The 18559-nt window shown below is 42.7% G+C and overlaps 1 protein-coding gene and 1 long non-coding RNA gene across 2 annotated transcripts in view; one reads left to right on the forward strand and one right to left on the reverse strand.

Annotated features, from left to right (window-relative positions):
- SLC25A22 (solute carrier family 25 member 22) overlaps positions 1 to 18559 on the reverse strand; it is a 71444-nt gene that overhangs the window by 8121 nt on the left and 44764 nt on the right. The window contains exons 4-5 of the mRNA XM_077287814.1: positions 18501 to 18556; positions 16679 to 16769 (exon numbers count right to left, since the gene is read on the reverse strand). Coding sequence (XP_077143929.1) covers positions 16679 to 16769; positions 18501 to 18556 — 147 coding nt within the window. The remainder of the gene's footprint in view (positions 1 to 16678; positions 16770 to 18500; positions 18557 to 18559) is intronic.
- Positions 9496 to 18559, forward strand: part of LOC143806853 (uncharacterized) — an 81963-nt gene continuing 72899 nt past the window's right edge. The window contains exon 1 of the long non-coding RNA XR_013221574.1: positions 9496 to 9522. This is a non-coding gene — a long non-coding RNA (uncharacterized LOC143806853). The remainder of the gene's footprint in view (positions 9523 to 18559) is intronic.

The raw sequence follows: 18559 nt of genomic DNA on the forward strand, positions 1-18559 counted from the left end.
CCTTTTCTGGGGTGGCTGGGGGCAGATGTTTTTAGCCACGGGGGGGCCAATAACCATGGACCCTCTCCTGGCTATTAATATCTGCCCTCAGTCACTGGCTTTACCGCTCTGGCGGAGAAAATTGCGCGGGAGCCCACGCCAATTTTTTCCGCCATTTAACCCTTTATTTCAGCAGCTACAGCGCTGAAATTTTGCACATACACACTACTAACATTAGTAGTGTGGAATATGCAACAAAAAAGGGGATATGAGATGGTTTACTGTATGAAAACCATGTCTCATATCCTGTCGGGTTTGTGCAGGAGAAATGAAAAGCCGGCAATTGAATTACCGGCTGTTCACAGATATCGCGCTGAATGAAATCTAAATACAGAATATATATATGTGTCTCAATGACATATATATATATATATATACTGTATATATGTTTTCCCTAACATTTGAGCACATAAATCCATTAGATGCCGGTTTTGCAAGCCTGCGCGAAAATCTCGCAGTACGGATGCCATACGGATTACATACGGAGGATGCCATGCGCAAAATACGCTGAAACACCCTGACTACGGATCAATATTTTGGGGACATTTCTCCGTATTACGGCCGTAGTACGGACGTATAATACGTGGCTTATTTTCTTACGCCATGTGTGACCCCAGCCTAAAGGTTTCCCTGGAAGATCTTGGGCTTCAAAAAAAGATCTTAACATGGTCCCTTAATTGTGTCAGTAATAGTTAAAGTCATCTTCTAGAATGCAAAAGTGCCATTTGGGGCACAACCTGTGCCCCCCCATATACGTGCCCCGATCTGAACGACTTTAAGATATAAGTGATGGCGGCAAGAAATAATCATCAGTGCAGCTAGGGAAAGTCTAGAGGGGAAAAGTGGCCGACATGTCAGTCTTTCTTGGCCAAGGTTGGTTACACACAATCCCAACTACAACTATGGACGCCATTATAATCAATGATTCTCTAATGGAAATCTCTGACCAGCACAGAACCAGTTCTGCCATGTCACCAGGTACAATGCCACGGCATATATTGTGGGTATATTTGCTACTACGAACATGGGATAATCAAGCACTACACGAACGGGCTGAGTCAATTCCACTTGGTGTAAATGCTTCTATTAGCGTCCAGGAGGTATCTGAGTAGGAATTAGGTCAGCATTAAATGTGGTGGGACTAAACATATTGTCCGTGTAATTTTCCAAAACGTGCGGCCGCTCTAAGGAGCTTACGACTGAGTCATTGTGACACCATGTGAGCTTCCCAGCGAGGATGCGGCCACAATCTATTCTCAGCTGGTTTAATCGATGGAATAGTTCCCACCTAGTAGCTGGTTTGCAGCAGGTGGCTGTCCAATCTGCACTACAGTTCTAGGACCCGTTCTGTCTGATTGGGCTTGTAAAGTAAGAAAATCAATAAAAGTCATTTGTTTGTGATTAGCCATAACTAATTAATAGCCATGTGTCTGGAAGGTCACATTCATTTCCCAACAACAAAGTGTTCCTACATCATTTTATTTGACCATAAGGCCAGTCTCATATGGTCATCCTACGGGAACGTTATGGTGGCAATGTCTGGACCTCCTTATGTTCTACTGAACCAAACTTAGGTCAACATAGGCTTTTATATAATGTAATTTTTGGTAACTAACAAATGAAAGCTGCACTCTATAACGCTATAGTATGCAAACATTAAATATATAAAACTGGAATTGCATTACTAAGTTAAAACATTAAGATACTTAGAGCATAAATTGGCCAATTCATGTGAGCCCAACAGCCAGAGAAAAGGCGTACCCCTTTGTTGGGACCCTGACCTAACATGATACTTCTCCTTCCATTGTATGGGCAGGCCGGATCAAGCACTATTTAAATCCGCCATAGGCTGATGGGTGGAGTGCTCGGTCAGAAGGTGTGTACTACAAGTATCAAAAGACTGAGCGTCACTTCCACACAGAAAGACAAATGTGAACAGCTGCAAGCGAAGAGAGCCACTCTACATGTAACTAACAAATTTAAGCCGCACTCTGAAGTGATATAGAAGGTAAACATTGAATATATAAAAGTTTAGGAGGTTTATATAATTTCTGGAGGATTATATATATTGATACTAATCTCCCAGGAAGAAGCTAGATGCGAAACGCGCGTTGGGGCCTTAGTTGCTTACTCAGGTTGTAATTTTTTACTTTCCTTTTGTGTATTTGCCATGCTTCATCACGCTAATGCCATGGTAACACTATACTAACGTGCTTGACTATTGTGCCATTAATAAACCTCTGTACTGCACTGTACACCACACTTTTTTGCTGCACTGCACTTTATTCATGATGTCTTATATGATTTATATCCACGGTGACTCTGATTATGGAGCCCTGTACTACATTGTACTTTATCTATGCAATATATTGGGCATTAGTGAAGAGTGAACGTGCTGGGTTAAGGTGTTGTCCCTCCATGCTCGGGTGCTAACCAAGCGTCTTCAGCGTGCTCGAATAATATGTTCGAGTCCATGCGGCTGCATGTCTCACGGATGGTCAATAGCCACAACACATGCAGGGACTGCTTGTTTGTTTCGAAATCCGTGCATGTGTTGCGGCTGGCCAACAGCGGGGATTCAAGCATGCTCAGATAACACCTTATCACTATTGGGCTTTTTTCTGTATCTAGCACCTTGTTATTTCTTTATATACTGTATGCACTTTGCTATGTGGTTTGTATTATATTATTATCTCCAGTGTATTTGCTTGTCAGTGCAATATAATTGTTGGAATTGTATAATCCATATCTCCTGCATGGTATGTACTACATATTATATGGTCACATTTTTTATACTGTATTTTACTATTTTAGTAATTAATTAGTGTGTATATATATTTTAGGACTAGGTCCATCTTAATTAAGGTCTATTTCCATTACACTTGATTCATATCTAGGCCCCTAACCCCTTGTTCGTTGAGGTCTATGTGGTAAAGGTTGTTTTCTATCTTTCTGAGCAATGTAAGGCATGTGTGTTCCCCCTTTTTATATATTTTGCTTATTGTATTTTGTCTTTAACAAAGATTTTTTTTATTTGGCTTCAGCTTCCCTTCTCTACAGGTTTTTGATAATATATGGAAGTCCCGGTAGTATTAGATTGGGGCCATTATTAGTTTTTTTTTTTAAATATTTTAATACAGTCTGATATTATAAAGATTGAGTCAGAGAAGGGTTAACTCCGTGCAGATGACTGCAGTAATATAGACGAACGTCAGATGGCAAACTTGCTCAGATACATGCAGGTAAATCTATAAAAAGGATATGAAGTGTTGCAGAAGCAGAATTTTTGATTCCTTTATATATCGGACCACAGTTTGCTTTGTCGCATTCTCTACAATGAACACTTGTAAAAAAAAAAAAGGCTACAGCTGCATATAGATGGTATTTTGGCATGGCAACAGTCATGAAAGATCTGACCGTGTGTTCCTCCCTTTGCTCAGTGTCCACAGTCCTACACCAAGCACATTACCTCCCCTGTCTGTCTACATGCTGCACTAAACATGCATTCTGTGCTCCCCTCCCAAATATTACACAATGCGCTTCATGTAAGTGCGGCTCACCTCTGATCTCCATGTTATAGTTTACTTTACATATATCTAATAGACAAAAAAGGTGACGTAAAAATGACTTTCCAGGACTTTATTACTGATGATCAATCCTTAAAATAGGTACCGTAATCAGTTTCAGATCGGTAGAAGTCGGACTCCCCGCACCACCAAGGATCAGCATACTGAAAGTGACCGAGATCTGCACATCATGAAGTGGACGTAAATGGACCTCATCTGCTGACCTGTTGTGAATTTGGATTCTGGGCTCCCCCTGTGGCCGCTTGTGGAATTGGACTTGTCATCCTCTTTCCTGTTTCACCTGGTTCCATCAGTAGTGGGTGTCGCTATTTAAGCTCATTTCTCTGGTGGTTTCTTGCCGGTCAACAATGTTATCTGATGCCTCTCAGTGCTTGTTCCTGCTTCTAGACAACTACTAGATAAGTTGGACTTTTGTCCATGTTTCGTTTTGCCTATTTGTTCCAGTTCACAGCTGAAGTTTTGTTACTGTGTCTGGAAAGCTCTCGTTGATCAGGGATTGCTACTCTGGCGTTATGAGTTAATGCCAGAGTTTAAGGTAATCTCTGGATGGTGTTTTGTTAGTGTTTTTCTGCTGACCATGAAAGTATACTATCTGTCTTCTGCTATCTAGTAAGCGGACCTCAAATTTGCTAAGACTATTTTCCTGCTGCGTTTGTTGTTTCATCTGAACTCACCGTCATTATATGTGGGGGGCTACTGTCTTCTTTGGAATATTTCTCTAGAGGTGAGCCAGGTCTTATATTTCCCTCTGCTAGCTATTTAGGTCTTAGGCCAGAGCTGGGCATCTAGCGATAAATAGGAAATGCTACCTGGCTATTTCTAGTTGCGCGGCAGGCTTAGTTCATGGTCAGTATAGTTCCATCTTCCGAGAGCTTGTCCCTCTATAGGCTTGCTATGATCTCTGCCTGCAGAGATCATGACAGTTTGACCGGCCAATAAAGTGTTAAAGACCCAGGTTGAGAAAGGAGAGTTATAAGAAGTCTGCTGGAAATTTTTTTTTTTTTTTTTTTCCCTCCAGTCTGCCTTGCTGCAGTCTTTTTTCTCTCTCTCCTCCTAATCTCTGTATGGCTCTGTGTGCACCTGACAATAATGGATCTCCAGAGTGTAACTGCGGGTTTGAATAATCTCATCACGAAAGTACAAAATTTACAAGATTTTGTGGTACATGCTCCGGTATCTGACCCGAGAATTCCTTTGCCGGAGTTCTTCACAGGGAATAGAGCTAGCTTCCAGAATTTCCGAAATAATTGTAAGCTTTATTTGTCCCTGAAGTCTCGTTCAGCTGGAGACCCTGCTCAGCAGGTTAGGATTGTGATTTCCTTGCTCAGGGGTGACCCTCAAGATTGGGCCTTCTCATTGCCAGCAGGGGATCCTGCGTTACGCGATGTGGATGCGTTTTTTCTGGCCTTGGGCTTGCTTTATGAGGAACCTCATTTGGAACTTCAGGCAGAAAAAACTTTGATGGCACTATCTCAGGGGCAAGACGAAGCTGAAGTTTTCTGCCAAAAATTCCGTAAATGGTCTGTGCTTACTCAGTGGAATGAGTGCGCCTTGGCGGCAACTTTCAGAGAAGGTCTCTCTGATGCCGTTAAGGATGTTATGGTGGGGTTCCCTGTGCCTGCAGGTCTGAATGAGTCCATGACAATGGCTATTCAGATTGATAGGCGTCTGCGGGAGCGCAAACCGGTGCACCATCTGGCGGTGTCTATGGAAAAGACGCCAGAAAGTATGCAGTGTGATAGAATTCTGTCCAGGAGCGAGCGACAGAATTTTAGACGGAAGAATGGATTGTGTTTCTATTGTGGGGATTCTACTCATGTTATATCAGCATGCTCTAGGCGTACAAAGAAGCTTGATAAGTCTGTTTCCATTGGCACCATTCAGTCTAAGTTTATTTTGTCTGTAACCCTGATTTGCTCTTTGTCATCCATTGCCACGGACGCCTATGTTGACTCTGGCGCCGCTCTGAGTCTTATGGATTGGTCCTTTGCCAATCGTTGTGGTTTTGATTTAGAGCCTTTGGAGACTCTTATTCCTCTGAAGGGGATTGACTCCACCCCATTGGCTAATAATAAACCACAATACTGGACACAAGTAACCATGCGTATCAATCCGGATCACCAGGAGATTATTCGTTTCCTGGTGCTGTATAATTTACATGACGATTTGGTACTGGGATTGCCATGGTTGCAGTCTCACAACCCAGTCTTGGACTGGAGAGCAATGTCTGTGTTGAGCTGGGGATGTAAGGGTATTCATGGGGACTTACCTTTGGTTTCTATTTCGTCGTCCATTCCCTCTGAAGTCCCTGAGTTCCTCTCTGATTATCAAGACGTCTTTGACGAACCCAAGCTTGGGTCGTTACCTCCGCACCGTGAGTGCGATTGTGCCATAGATTTGATACCGGGTTGTAAATATCCAAAGGGTCGTTTGTTTAATCTGTCTGTGCCGGAACATGCTGCTATGCGGGAATATATAAAGGAGTCTTTGGAAAAGGGACATATTCGTCCATCTTCTTCTCCCTTGGGAGCTGGGTTTTTCTTTGTCTCAAAAAAAGACGGCTCTTTGAGACCATGTATTGATTATCGGCTTCTGAATAAGATCACTGTTAAGTATCAATACCCATTGCCATTGCTTACTGATTTGTTTGCTCGTATAGAGGGTGCTAAGTGGTTCTCTAAAATTGATCTTCGTGGGGCGTATAATTTGGTGCGGATCAGGCAGGGGGATGAGTGGAAGACCGCATTTAATACGCCCGAGGGCCACTTTGAGTATTTGGTCATGCCTTTTGGTCTTTCTAATGCCCCTTCAGTTTTCCAGTCTTTTATGCATGATATTTTCCGCGATTTTCTGGATAAATTTATGATAATATATCTGGATGATATTCTGATTTTTTCTGATGACTGGGACTCTCATGTCCAGCAGGTCAGGAGAGTTTTTCAGGTTCTGCGGTCTAATTCTTTATGTGTGAAGGGGTCTAAGTGCGTTTTTGGGGTCCAGAAAATTTCCTTTTTGGGGTATATTTTTTCTCCCTCTTCCATTGAGATGGATCCCGTCAAGGTGCAAGCTATTTGTGACTGGACTCAGCCCTCCTCTCTTAAGGGTCTTCAGAGATTTTTGGGCTTTGCCAACTTTTACCGCCGATTTATTGCTGGTTTTTCGGATGTCGTTAAACCACTGACTGATTTGACCAGACAAGGCGCTGATGTTGCTAATTGGTCCCCTCATGCTGTAGAGGCCTTTCAGGAGCTTAAGCGCCGTTTTGCCTCTGCCCCTGTGTTGCGTCAGCCTGATGTGAATCTGCCTTTTCAGGTTGAGGTTGACGCTTCGGAGATCGGAGCTGGGGCAGTGTTGTCGCAGAAAGGTTCCGACTGCTCCGTCATTAGGCCTTGTGCCTTCTTTTCTCGCAAATTTTCGCCCGCAGAGCGGAATTATGATGTTGGGAATCGGGAGCTTTTGGCCATGAAGTGGGCGTTTGAGGAGTGGCGCCATTGGCTCGAGGGGGCTAGGCATCAGGTGGTGGTATTGACTGACCACAAAAATTTGATTTATCTTGAGACTGCCAGACGCCTGAATCCTAGACAGGCGCGCTGGTCTTTATTTTTTTCTCGCTTTAATTTTGTGGTGTCATACCTACCGGGTTCTAAGAATGTTAAGGCAGATGCCCTTTCTAGGAGTTTTGACCCGGACTCTCCTGGTAATTCTGAACCCACAGGTATCCTTAGGGAGGGAGTAATTTTGTCGGCCGTTTCTCCTGATCTGCGGCGGTCCTTGCAAGAGTTTCAGGCGGATAGACCGGATCGTTGTCCGCCTGATAGACTGTTTGTTCCGGATGATTGGACCAGCAGAGTCATCTCTGAGGTACATTCTTCTGCATTGGCAGGTCATCCCGGAATTTTTGGTACCAGGGATTTGGTGGCAAGATCCTTCTGGTGGCCTTCCCTGTCACGAGATGTGCGAGTCTTTGTGCAGTCATGTGACGTTTGTGCTCGGGCCAAGTCTTGTAGTTCTCGGGCTAGCGGACTGCTGTTGCCCTTGCCTATTCCTAAGAGGCCTTGGACACACATCTCGATGGATTTTATTTCAGATCTGCCTGTTTCCCAGAAGATGTCTGTCATCTGGGTGGTCTGTGACCGTTTCTCTAAAATGGTCCATTTGGTTCCTCTGCCCAAGTTGCCTTCTTCTTCTGAGTTGGTTCCTCTGTTTTTTCAGAATGTTGTCCGATTGCACGGTATTCCTGAGAATATTGTTTCTGACAGAGGTACCCAATTTGTGTCTAGATTTTGGCGGGCATTCTGTGCTAGGATGGGCATAGATTTGTCTTTTTCATCTGCTTTTCACCCTCAGACTAATGGCCAGACCGAGCGGACTAATCAGACCCTGGAGACATATCTGAGGTGTTTTGTCTCTGCTGACCAGGATGATTGGGTTGCTTTTTTGCCATTGGCAGAGTTCGCCCTCAATAATCGGGCCAGCTCTTCCACCTTGGTGTCCCCGTTTTTCTGTAATTCGGGGTTTCACCCTCGATTTTTCCTCCGGTCAGGTGGAATCCTCGGATTGTCCTGGAGTGGATGCGGTGGTGGAGAGATTGCATCACATCTGGGGGCAGGTTATGGACAATTTGAAGTTGTCCCAGGAGAAGACTCAGCGTTTTGCCAACCGTCATCGTCGTGTTGGTTCTCGGCTTTGTGTTGGAGATTTGGTGTGGTTGTCTTCTCGTTTTGTCCCTATGAGGGTCTCTTCTCCTAAGTTTAAACCTCGGTTCATCGGCCCTTATAGAATATTGGAGATTCTTAATCCTGTTTCTTTCCGTTTGGACCTCCCTGCGTCCTTTTCCATTCATAACGTTTTTCATCGGTCGTTATTGCGCAGGTATGAGGTACCTGTTGTACCTTCAGTTGAGCCTCCTGCTCCGGTGTTGGTTGAGGGTGAGTTGGAGTACGTTGTGGAGAAAATTTTGGACTCTCGTGTTTCCAGACGGAGACTCCAGTATCTGGTCAACTGGAAGGGTTACGGCCAGGAGGATAATTCTTGGGTCAATGCATCTGATGTTCATGCTTCTGATCTTGTTCGTGCCTTCCATAGGGCTCATCCTGGTCGCCCTGGTGGATCTGGTGAGGGTTCGGTGCCCCCTCCTTGAGGGGGGGGTACTGTTGTGAATTTGGATTCTGGGCTCCCCCGGTGGCCGCTTGTGGAATTGGACTTGTCATCCTCTTTCCTGTTTCACCTGGTTCCATCAGTAGTGGGTGTCGCTATTTAAGCTCATTTCTCTGGTGGTTTCTTGCCGGTCAACAATGTTATCTGATGCCTCTCAGTGCTTGTTCCTGCTTCTAGACAACTACTAGATAAGTTGGACTTTTGTCCATGTTTCGTTTTGCCTATTTGTTCCAGTTCACAGCTGAAGTTTTGTTACTGTGTCTGGAAAGCTCTCGTTGATCAGGGATTGCTACTCTGGCGTTATGAGTTAATGCCAGAGTTTAAGGTAATCTCTGGATGGTGTTTTGTTAGTGTTTTTCTGCTGACCATGAAAGTATACTATCTGTCTTCTGCTATCTAGTAAGCGGACCTCAAATTTGCTAAGACTATTTTCCTGCTGCGTTTGTTGTTTCATCTGAACTCACCGTCATTATATGTGGGGGGCTACTGTCTTCTTTGGAATATTTCTCTAGAGGTGAGCCAGGTCTTATATTTCCCTCTGCTAGCTATTTAGGTCTTAGGCCAGAGCTGGGCATCTAGCGATAAATAGGAAATGCTACCTGGCTATTTCTAGTTGCGCGGCAGGCTTAGTTCATGGTCAGTATAGTTCCATCTTCCGAGAGCTTGTCCCTCTATAGGCTTGCTATGATCTCTGCCTGCAGAGATCATGACACTGACCTCTGGCGCCTTCAATCAAAAGGTCAGTTTTCTGGGCTATTAGATTGACCCCACCACCTATTTAAAATCAATGACCTAGCCTAAGGATTAATCATCAATATTAAAGGAGAGTTCTCATGTTCCTATATTCAAGGATCCAAGAAGTAACATTTCTCCTTGTGGGGAATGACATGCCAAGATTGGCATGCCAGTGTGAGGAAACTTTTTAGCCTTGAGACGCTCCTCTGGGACACAAAATATACAAATTGCCTCTTCAGTGATTCAGAGAGGACTAGATCTCTAGTGCCACCTACTGAAAGTAGCAATCCTAAACGTCAATATCGACCCTTTAACAAGCCTTGCCTTGGCTTAGCATGAGGGTATGTGCACCCGTATCTTGGAGCTCTGTGAATTTTTCCGCAGCGGATTTGTGAAATCCGCAGGTAAAAGGCACTGCGTTTTACCTGCGGATTTCCTGCGGAATTACTGTGGATTTATTGCGGAATTAGTGCGGATTCCACCTGCGGTTTTATACCTGCAGAATCCTATTGAGGAGCAGGTGTAAACCGCTGCGGATTCCACACAAAGAATTGACATGCTGCGGAATATAAACCGCTGCGTTTCCGCGCAATTTTTTCCGCAGCATGTGCACTGTGGATTGTGTTTCCCATAGGTTTACATTGTACTGTAAACGCATGGGAAGCTGCTGCGGACCCGCTGCAGATCCGCAGCAAAATCCACAGCGTGTGCACATAGCCTAAAAGCCAAACCAGAATCTTAATTTACAGACAATGTTTCAGCAGGGTGTTGCTCTTCATCAGTGCAAAGTATGAGATCAGCTTTGGCTGGGTGAGAGGCGTCTGACTTAGATCCAAGGGGTAACGTTTCTCCTTGTGGAGAGTGACATGCCACGCCTGGCATGGCAATGTAAGGAGACTTTTAAGCCTTGCAATGCCCCTCTGGGAAATAAAATATGCAAACTGCGTCTTCAGAAAGTAAGAGGACTATATTCAGGAGCACACCTCTCCTCTGCCTCCTGGGTATCTGTTTGATGGAGAGTGGCGCACTCCTGAATATTTATGGCTGAGCCACTGGCCTGGACTGCATGCTTCCCATTTCTGTTTAGCAGAGGCAGCTTTGCACTGAACCATGGGACAAGCCATAGGAGAAGCGCACAGGCTGTGAATCTGGCCAGATCCAGCGTGTGCCCCGTGCCTAGTAAACTGCCCTCTGCAGCGGTGACTGATAACAAAAATAATTTACTACATACTAAAAATCGTCACCATGCTCAACGCTCCCGAGAACAGAAAGAATTTGTAATATGTAGTAATTTGCAATGTTGTTTGCTTTTTGCAATCATTTTGCAATTTTTACCCATTAACACCCCCAAAAAAATATATATTACGGTAACGTTTTGTGCATAATAGATCTATTAATTTTCAGAGGTCGCACTCTGTGCATAGCAAAGGATAAGTGAAAAATTTTACTCCATGTACAAAGTACGTAACATTTCATCATTTTCACACTTTGCCGAAATGTTATATACCTTGGACATGGAATAAACTTTTTTTTACAATGTACAGAGTGCAACCTCTTTTTCTTTAATATATTATTATTATCCATGAGCCAGTAGATTTGAAGGACTGTCCTCCCGCTCTGAAGGAATGATGCTGCTTCATTGTATTTTTTTAAATAATTTTCAGAGCTACATGCATAATTGTACAGATGATGAGCTCATAGCATCCCCTGCTTGTTTTTTTTTTTTTTTTTTTTTTTTTTTATAGAGCTTCATCTGCTGGTTACGGGTTTTACACTACAATGATATTGATGACCTGGGGTCCTCCACTGATCCATGGCACTCTACCGATCCGCTGCGATACAATGGCCTTATGTAGACCGTTTATGGAGCAGAACTAACTACATAAACAATTCAGTAACTTTGCAAACATGTATGAATGTTTGTAAAGTTACTGAACTGTTTATGTAGTTAGTTAAACAGTTTTAAACTGTTTATTCAACATATAGAATTCTTGCTGTGAAATAGGGCAGAATATTTTCAGCAAAGCTCCATTTGCAGCATAAGTCACAGCAGATCTCCCGTGGAAGTAGATGGCAGGAGATGTCGCAGGAGACGCTGGTATGTCAATGTCTTAGGCTACTTTCACACTAGCGTCGTTCGCAATACGTCGCAGTGCGTCGTTTATGAGAAATAACGCATCCTGCAAAGTTGTCTGCAGGATGCGTTTTTCCCCCATAGACTCACATTAGCGACGCATTGTGACGTATGGCCACACGTCGCAACAGTCGTGCGATGGTTGCGTCGTGTTTTGGCGGACCGTCGGCACAAAAAAAGTTACATGTAACTTTTTTTGCGCGTCGTGTCCGCCATTTTCGACCGCGCATGCGCTGCCGAAACTCTGCCCCCTCCTCCCCGGACATTACAATGGGGCAGCGGAAGCGTCGTAAGACTGCTTCCGCTGCCCACGTCGGGCATTACTTTCACAACGCGCGTCGGCACGTCGGACCGACGCATAGCGACGGCCCCGTGCCGACACTAGTGTGAAAGAAGCCTTACCCGCACAGTAATGAGCATAGTGATGTCACCAAACAGGGAGAACAAGAATAATAAACTTTAGTGTCACAGCTAATGTCTCAAGAACAGGGCCGGCTCCAGGTTTTCGTGGGCCCCGGGGAAAGAGTCTCAGTGGGCCCCTTTAAACACATACCATGATTCATGATGCACAGATATTGCAGGGAAATATAGGTATAGTACAATGCCAAAGATTTAACTTCTTCCATTACATGAGTGATATCAATAGCTCAGAAACCGGACAGTATAGTCCTCCATACAGTATTATGGGCACCACACAGCGCTCCATCCATATATATCAGCCCCATATAGTGCTCCATACAGTATAATGAGCCCCATATATTGCTCCATACAGAATAATGGGTCCCATATAGTGCTACATACAGTATAATGAGCCCCATATATTGCTCCATACAGTATTATAGGCCCATATATTGCTCCATATAGTATTATGGGCCCCATATATTGGTCCATTCAGAATAATGAGCCACATATATTGCTCCATACAGTATCATGAGCTCCACAAAATGCTACATACAAAATAATGAGCCCCATATATTGCTCCAAACTGTGTAATGAGCCCCATATATTGCTCCATACAGTATTACAGGCCCCATATATTGCTCCATACAGTATTATGGGCCTCATATATTGCTCCAAACTGTTTAATGAGCCCCATATATTGCTCCATACAGTATTATGGGCCCCATATATTGCTCCATATAGTATTATGGGCCCCATATATTGCTCCATACAGAATAATGAGCCCCATACATGGCTCCATACAGTATTATAGGCCCCATATATTGCTCCATACAGAATAATGAGCCCCATATATTGCTCAATACAGTATTATAGGCCCCATATATTGCTCCATGTAGTATTATGGACCCCATATATTGCTCCATATAGTATTATGGGCCCCATATATTGCTCCATACAGAATAATGAGCCCATATATTATTCCATATAGTATTATAGGCCCCATATATTGCTCCATATAGTATTATGGGTCCCATATAGTGCTCCATACTGTAAAATGAGCCCCATATAGTCCTCCATGCAATATTATGGGCACCACATAGCACTCCATACAGAATAATGAGCCCCATATATTGCTCAATACAGTATAATGAGCCCCATATATTACTCCATTCAGTATAATGAACCCCATATAGTCCTCCATACAGTATTATGGGCACCACATAGTCCTCCATACAGAATAATGAGACCATATAATGCTATATACAGTATAATGAGCCACATATATTGTTCCATACAGTATAATAGGCCCCATATTATAATATGAGCAGTCCAGAATCATTTAAAGGCATAGTAATCTTAGTGAATGTAAACTTTTGACTTTGTAGTAAGCTATAAAAATGCCTTAATGCACACTCTCTCTCTCATTATTCTGGCATTTGAAAAATATTAATAATTATGGTAATCCTAATTGACCTAAAATGGGAAAGGTTTACTCTGATTCCATGTCAGATATTGAGAAAAGCCTGCAGATGCACGGGGTGTTTTAGGACAGGAGTTGGGCCATGGCTGCTCTGTGTTTTGGAGACACTTCTGGTTTTGCCATACAAATACTGATCAAAAATACTGTGTGTGAATTCAGTCTCAGGGATGACTTATTGCCAGAGAGGAAATTAAATACCCTGAAGTTTTAGTTTTTGTTTCATAAATTTTCCTTTGTAAAACATACACAGAAATTGTCCTTTTGACTAAAGTGCAGCTCCTCTTTAGGGCAGGTGCAGATGAATGTATTTTCGGCCCAAGTGCGAGCTGACAAATGATTTGGACCAATGTTAGTCTATTAGGCAGTACACATGTCTGTCTAAGGAAAAAAAAACAACACCTTTTAAACAGAATGCAAATGTTTTCTTTTACATTTTTATTCTCTCTTTTTTTTTTACATTTTCCCCCTTCATTAATTGAGTATGTGTCTCTTCTCCAAGCAGTCGCCCCCACTTTCCTTGTACGCTCTGCCTCCTCTCCATCTGTTGCTGAGTTTTTCCTCATTTATTTCTTTATCTGCTCATCTACATTAATTATCTTTTACATGCCGGTCGGCAAAGTTGCCAACAAATATTTGTTTTAGAGAAAACACAAAAATGGCCGCTCTTTTGTGCAGTTTTGAGCCTGAAATGATTAGATTGGTAACTGAATTGGTAAAATAATAGGTGACAGATGCTGTACAAAAAAAACAAAACCTGCATCTCAAATGTGAATGATGAAAGAAGTCTTCTAAGAATTTAGTGCACTCATTATACTCTGCAGGTTACCTACCAATAGGAGTGACAGCAAGCAATGTCAACTAACATTTGCATTTTTGCATACTGTATAGATACAGCAACGCTCAGGGGTGTAACTAGAATAGGTGCAGGGGTTGTAGTTGCACCTGGGCCCTTGAGCCTATGGGGCTCAAACAAACTTTTTGAGAATTTTCCCCCCGCCCCCCCAAAAAAGAACATCCTTACAGTAGTAGTAAATGCAGGACTATGTGTATTTAGACTAGAATATGCGCATTGCACTACTCAGCTGTATGGACATGGGTGTACACATCATACACATCGTACTGAAAGAGTGATGATAAATGGTTGCACATCCAATTGGAAGAGTGTTTCAAGTGGGGTACCACAAGGCTCTGTCCTGGCTCCGTTGTTGAACATTTTTATAAATGATCTAGATAAGAGAACTGAAGGTAAACTAATCAAATTTGCAGACAATGCGAGATAGGAGGGATAGCTAAAGGCTGAGTCACACATAACGATATCGTTAACGATATCGTTGCAACGTCACGCTTTTGGTGACGTAGCAACGATCCCGCTAACGATCTCGTTATGTGTCACAGCGACCAACGATCAGGCCCCTGCTGGGAGATCGTTGGTTGTTGGGGAATGATCAGGACCATTTTTTGGTCGCTGATCACCCGCTGTCATCGCTGGATCGGCGTGTGTGACGTCGATCCAGTGATGTGTTCACTTGTAACCATGGTAAATGTCGGGTTACTAAGCGCAGGGCCGCGCTTAGTAACCCGATATTTACCCTGGTTACCATTGTAAAAGTTTTAAAAAAACAGTATATACTCACATTCTGATGTCTGTCACGTCCCCCGGCGTCCACAGGGTTAAAACTGCTTTCGGCAGGAGCGCTGCTAATGCACGCGCTGCTGCCGAGAGCTTCCCTGCACTGAATGTGTCAGCGCCGGCAGTAAAGCAGAGCACAGCGGTGACGTCACCGCTGTTACTGCCGGCGCTGACACATTCAGTGCAGGGAAGCTCTCGGCAGCAGCGCGTGCATTAGCAGCGCTCCTGCCGAAAGCAGTTTTAACCCTTTGGACGCCAGGTGACAGACATCAGAATGTGAGTATGTAGTGGTTTTTTTTTTTTCACTTTTACAATGGTAACCAGGGTAAATATCGGGTTACTAAGCGCGGCCCTGCACTTAGTAACCCGATGTTTACCCTGGTTACCCGGGTGCTGCAGGGGGACTTCGGCATCGTTGAAGACAGTTTCAACGATGCCGAAGTCGTTCCCCTGATCGTTGGTCGCTGGAGAGAGCTGTCTGTGTGACAGGTCCCCAGCGACCACACAAAGACTTACCAACGATCACGACCAGGTCGTATCGCTGGTTGTGATCGTTGGTAAGTCGTTTAGTGTGACTTAAGGTTAACTCTAGAGAAGACAGACGATTCAGAAGGATCTAGATAAGCTTGAACAATGGGCAGCGACTAATAGAATGATATTTAACTGGGAGAAATGCAAGAGTCCACATCTAGGCAAGAAAAACGAAAATTACATCTACAGAATGGGAGGAATAGAACTAAGCAACAGCACGTGTGAAAAAGACTTGGGTATACTAATAGATCACATACTGCACATCAATCAACAGTGTGATGGAGCAGCAAAAAAAGGCAAACACATTTCAAGGATGTATTAAGAGAAGCATAGAATCAAGATCACGTGAAGTAATTATCCCCCTCTACTCCTCCTTGCTCAGGCCTCATCTGGAATACTGTATCCAGCTCTAGGCACCACATTTAAAAAAAGACATTGAAAAACTGGAGCTAGTTCAGAAAAGAGCTACCAGGATGGTGAGCGGACTGCAAAGTATGTCCTATGAGGAACGGTTAAAGGATTTAGGAATGTTTAGCTTGCAAAAAAGAAGGCTAAGAGAGGACTAAATAGCTGCCTACAAATATCTGAAGAGATGTCACAGTGTAGAGGGATCATCCTTATTCTCATTTGCACATGGAAACACGACAAGCAATGGAATGAAACTGAAAGGGAGAAGATACAGATTAGATATTAGAAAAAACTTTTTGACAGTGAATGTGATCAATGAGTGGAACCGACTGCCACGAGAGGTGGTGAGTTCTCCTTCAATGGAAGTCTTCTAACAGAGGCTGGACAGACATCTGTCTGAGATGGTTTAGTGAATCCTGCATTGAGCAGGGGGTTGGACATGATAACCATGGAGGTCCCTTCCAACTCTAACATTCTATGATTCTATGATATCCATGCCATGAAAACCTTGCAGTTTCCCTCGCCCAGGATAGATTTTTTCTGTTTCAAAAAGTCCCAAACTTTACATTACTCACCCATCTTTGGACAGCGTGTGCCTGAAGAAATCATTAGCAGCTAGTTTAATAGCTTTTTCGGGTGTAACAAGAGTTAAATTTACAGCAGCACCTGGAGAAAGAGAACAAGTATGAACTCCTGAGGGGCTGAATACAGCATATGTTTTACCTAAAATCTGCTTAGTGGGAACGATTTAGCTTTATAAAAATGCAATTCATCTGATATGTTATAAAAAACAACATGCAAATGATAACCCGGAAAAAAAGATGTATGACGTATGTCAGAAAATAAGATTAGTGCGCATGCTGCATGAGTATTCAATGTCAGAACAATGTCAGAAGGTGAATGCATGTTCATACCCATGGGTATATAAAGAACCTGATATAATACCTAAGATAGGATACCTAACCATTGAGAGCCTTGCAAAATGTAAGTATATTTCGTTTCTGTAATAAAGAGATCTTTTTTCTGACCTTATAAATTACATAATTATTACTGCATGCAGTCTCCAGTAGAAGTTGTCCTGTTTAATTGTGTACAGTGCTGTACCTTATTACATAATATCCTGCCTTATTATGTACAGTGCTGTCCCTTATCACATAATATACTGCCTTATTATGTACAGTGCTGTGTCTTATTATGTGATATCCTGCCTTATTAGGTACAGTAATGTTCCTTATTAATTAATATCTTCCCATATTATGTACAGTGTTGTCCCTTATTACATAATATGCTGTCTTATTATATAAAGCGCTGTCCCTTATTACATAGTATTCTCCTTTATTATGTACAGTGCTGTCATTTATTAAATAACGTCCTCCCTTATTATGAACAGTGCTGTCCATTATTACATAGCATCCTCACTTGTATACTGTATATCGTCGTATGGTATTACAGTGTCCTGTTTTATTAAATATAGCGCCATCCCTTATTACATGCAGTGTCCTCTCTTATTATGCATAGTGCCATCACTTATTACATAGTGACCTTTTTATTATGCATAGCACTTTCCCTTTTTGCATAGTCCCATCTGCTATTACATAGTGACTTCCATTATTATGTATAGCAGTGTATCTTATTACATAGTGTCTTCTCTTATTATGTATATCATTGTCCTTTATTACATATTGTTCTGTCTTGTAATGTACAGTCTCTGCCCTTAATACATAGTGTTCTCCCATATTATATATAGAGTTGTCCCTTTTTATATAATTACCTTCCTTATTATGTTTATTGCCATTCATTATTAAACAGTGTCCCCCCTTATTATGGATAGTGCAATCCATTATTACATAGTGTCCTCTCTTATTATGTATAGCAATGTCCTTTATTACGTATTGTCCTCCCTTATTATATGTGACGTTTTTTATTATATAGTGTCCTCAACAATATAAACAGTGTCCTCCCTTATTAAATATAATAAATGATGCCTCTGTGAGGTTTGCTAAGTCTGGGGTCTAGCATGGATTGTCTTTTTGGTCGGGGAAAGGAGAAGTAAGGTCATATATCATATTTTAATCCAATCCCTTTTCCCATAGTCACATCTGAGTGGTCCACAGTTTTTGAACAGTCCAAGCCACTTATTCTGCCACTGGCAATTACATGTCCTGCCGTTATGGTGGGAACGGTAATGGTGCTACTAAACCAATCCAGTCATAAATTAGTCAATGTAAAACAAATAGAAAACCAACGGTAGTGCATCTTGTTAAGTCCTGAACATGATGCCTTCAGTGGCAGCCATGGTTGTTCTAATAGCATGTAACTAGAGCATACTTAGCTAAGTTTCTAACAGTATACAACATGATAGTGTGTAGTGTTAAGAATAAATGGACTAGTACGTACCTCTATACATGCCAAAGTATCCCTCTGAACGGATCGTCTTAACAAGGCAGTCTGACCTG

The sequence above is a fragment of the Ranitomeya variabilis genome, chromosome 2, assembly GCF_051348905.1.
Source record: "Ranitomeya variabilis isolate aRanVar5 chromosome 2, aRanVar5.hap1, whole genome shotgun sequence".
In the NCBI taxonomy this organism is placed as follows: Eukaryota; Metazoa; Chordata; class Amphibia; order Anura; family Dendrobatidae; genus Ranitomeya; species Ranitomeya variabilis.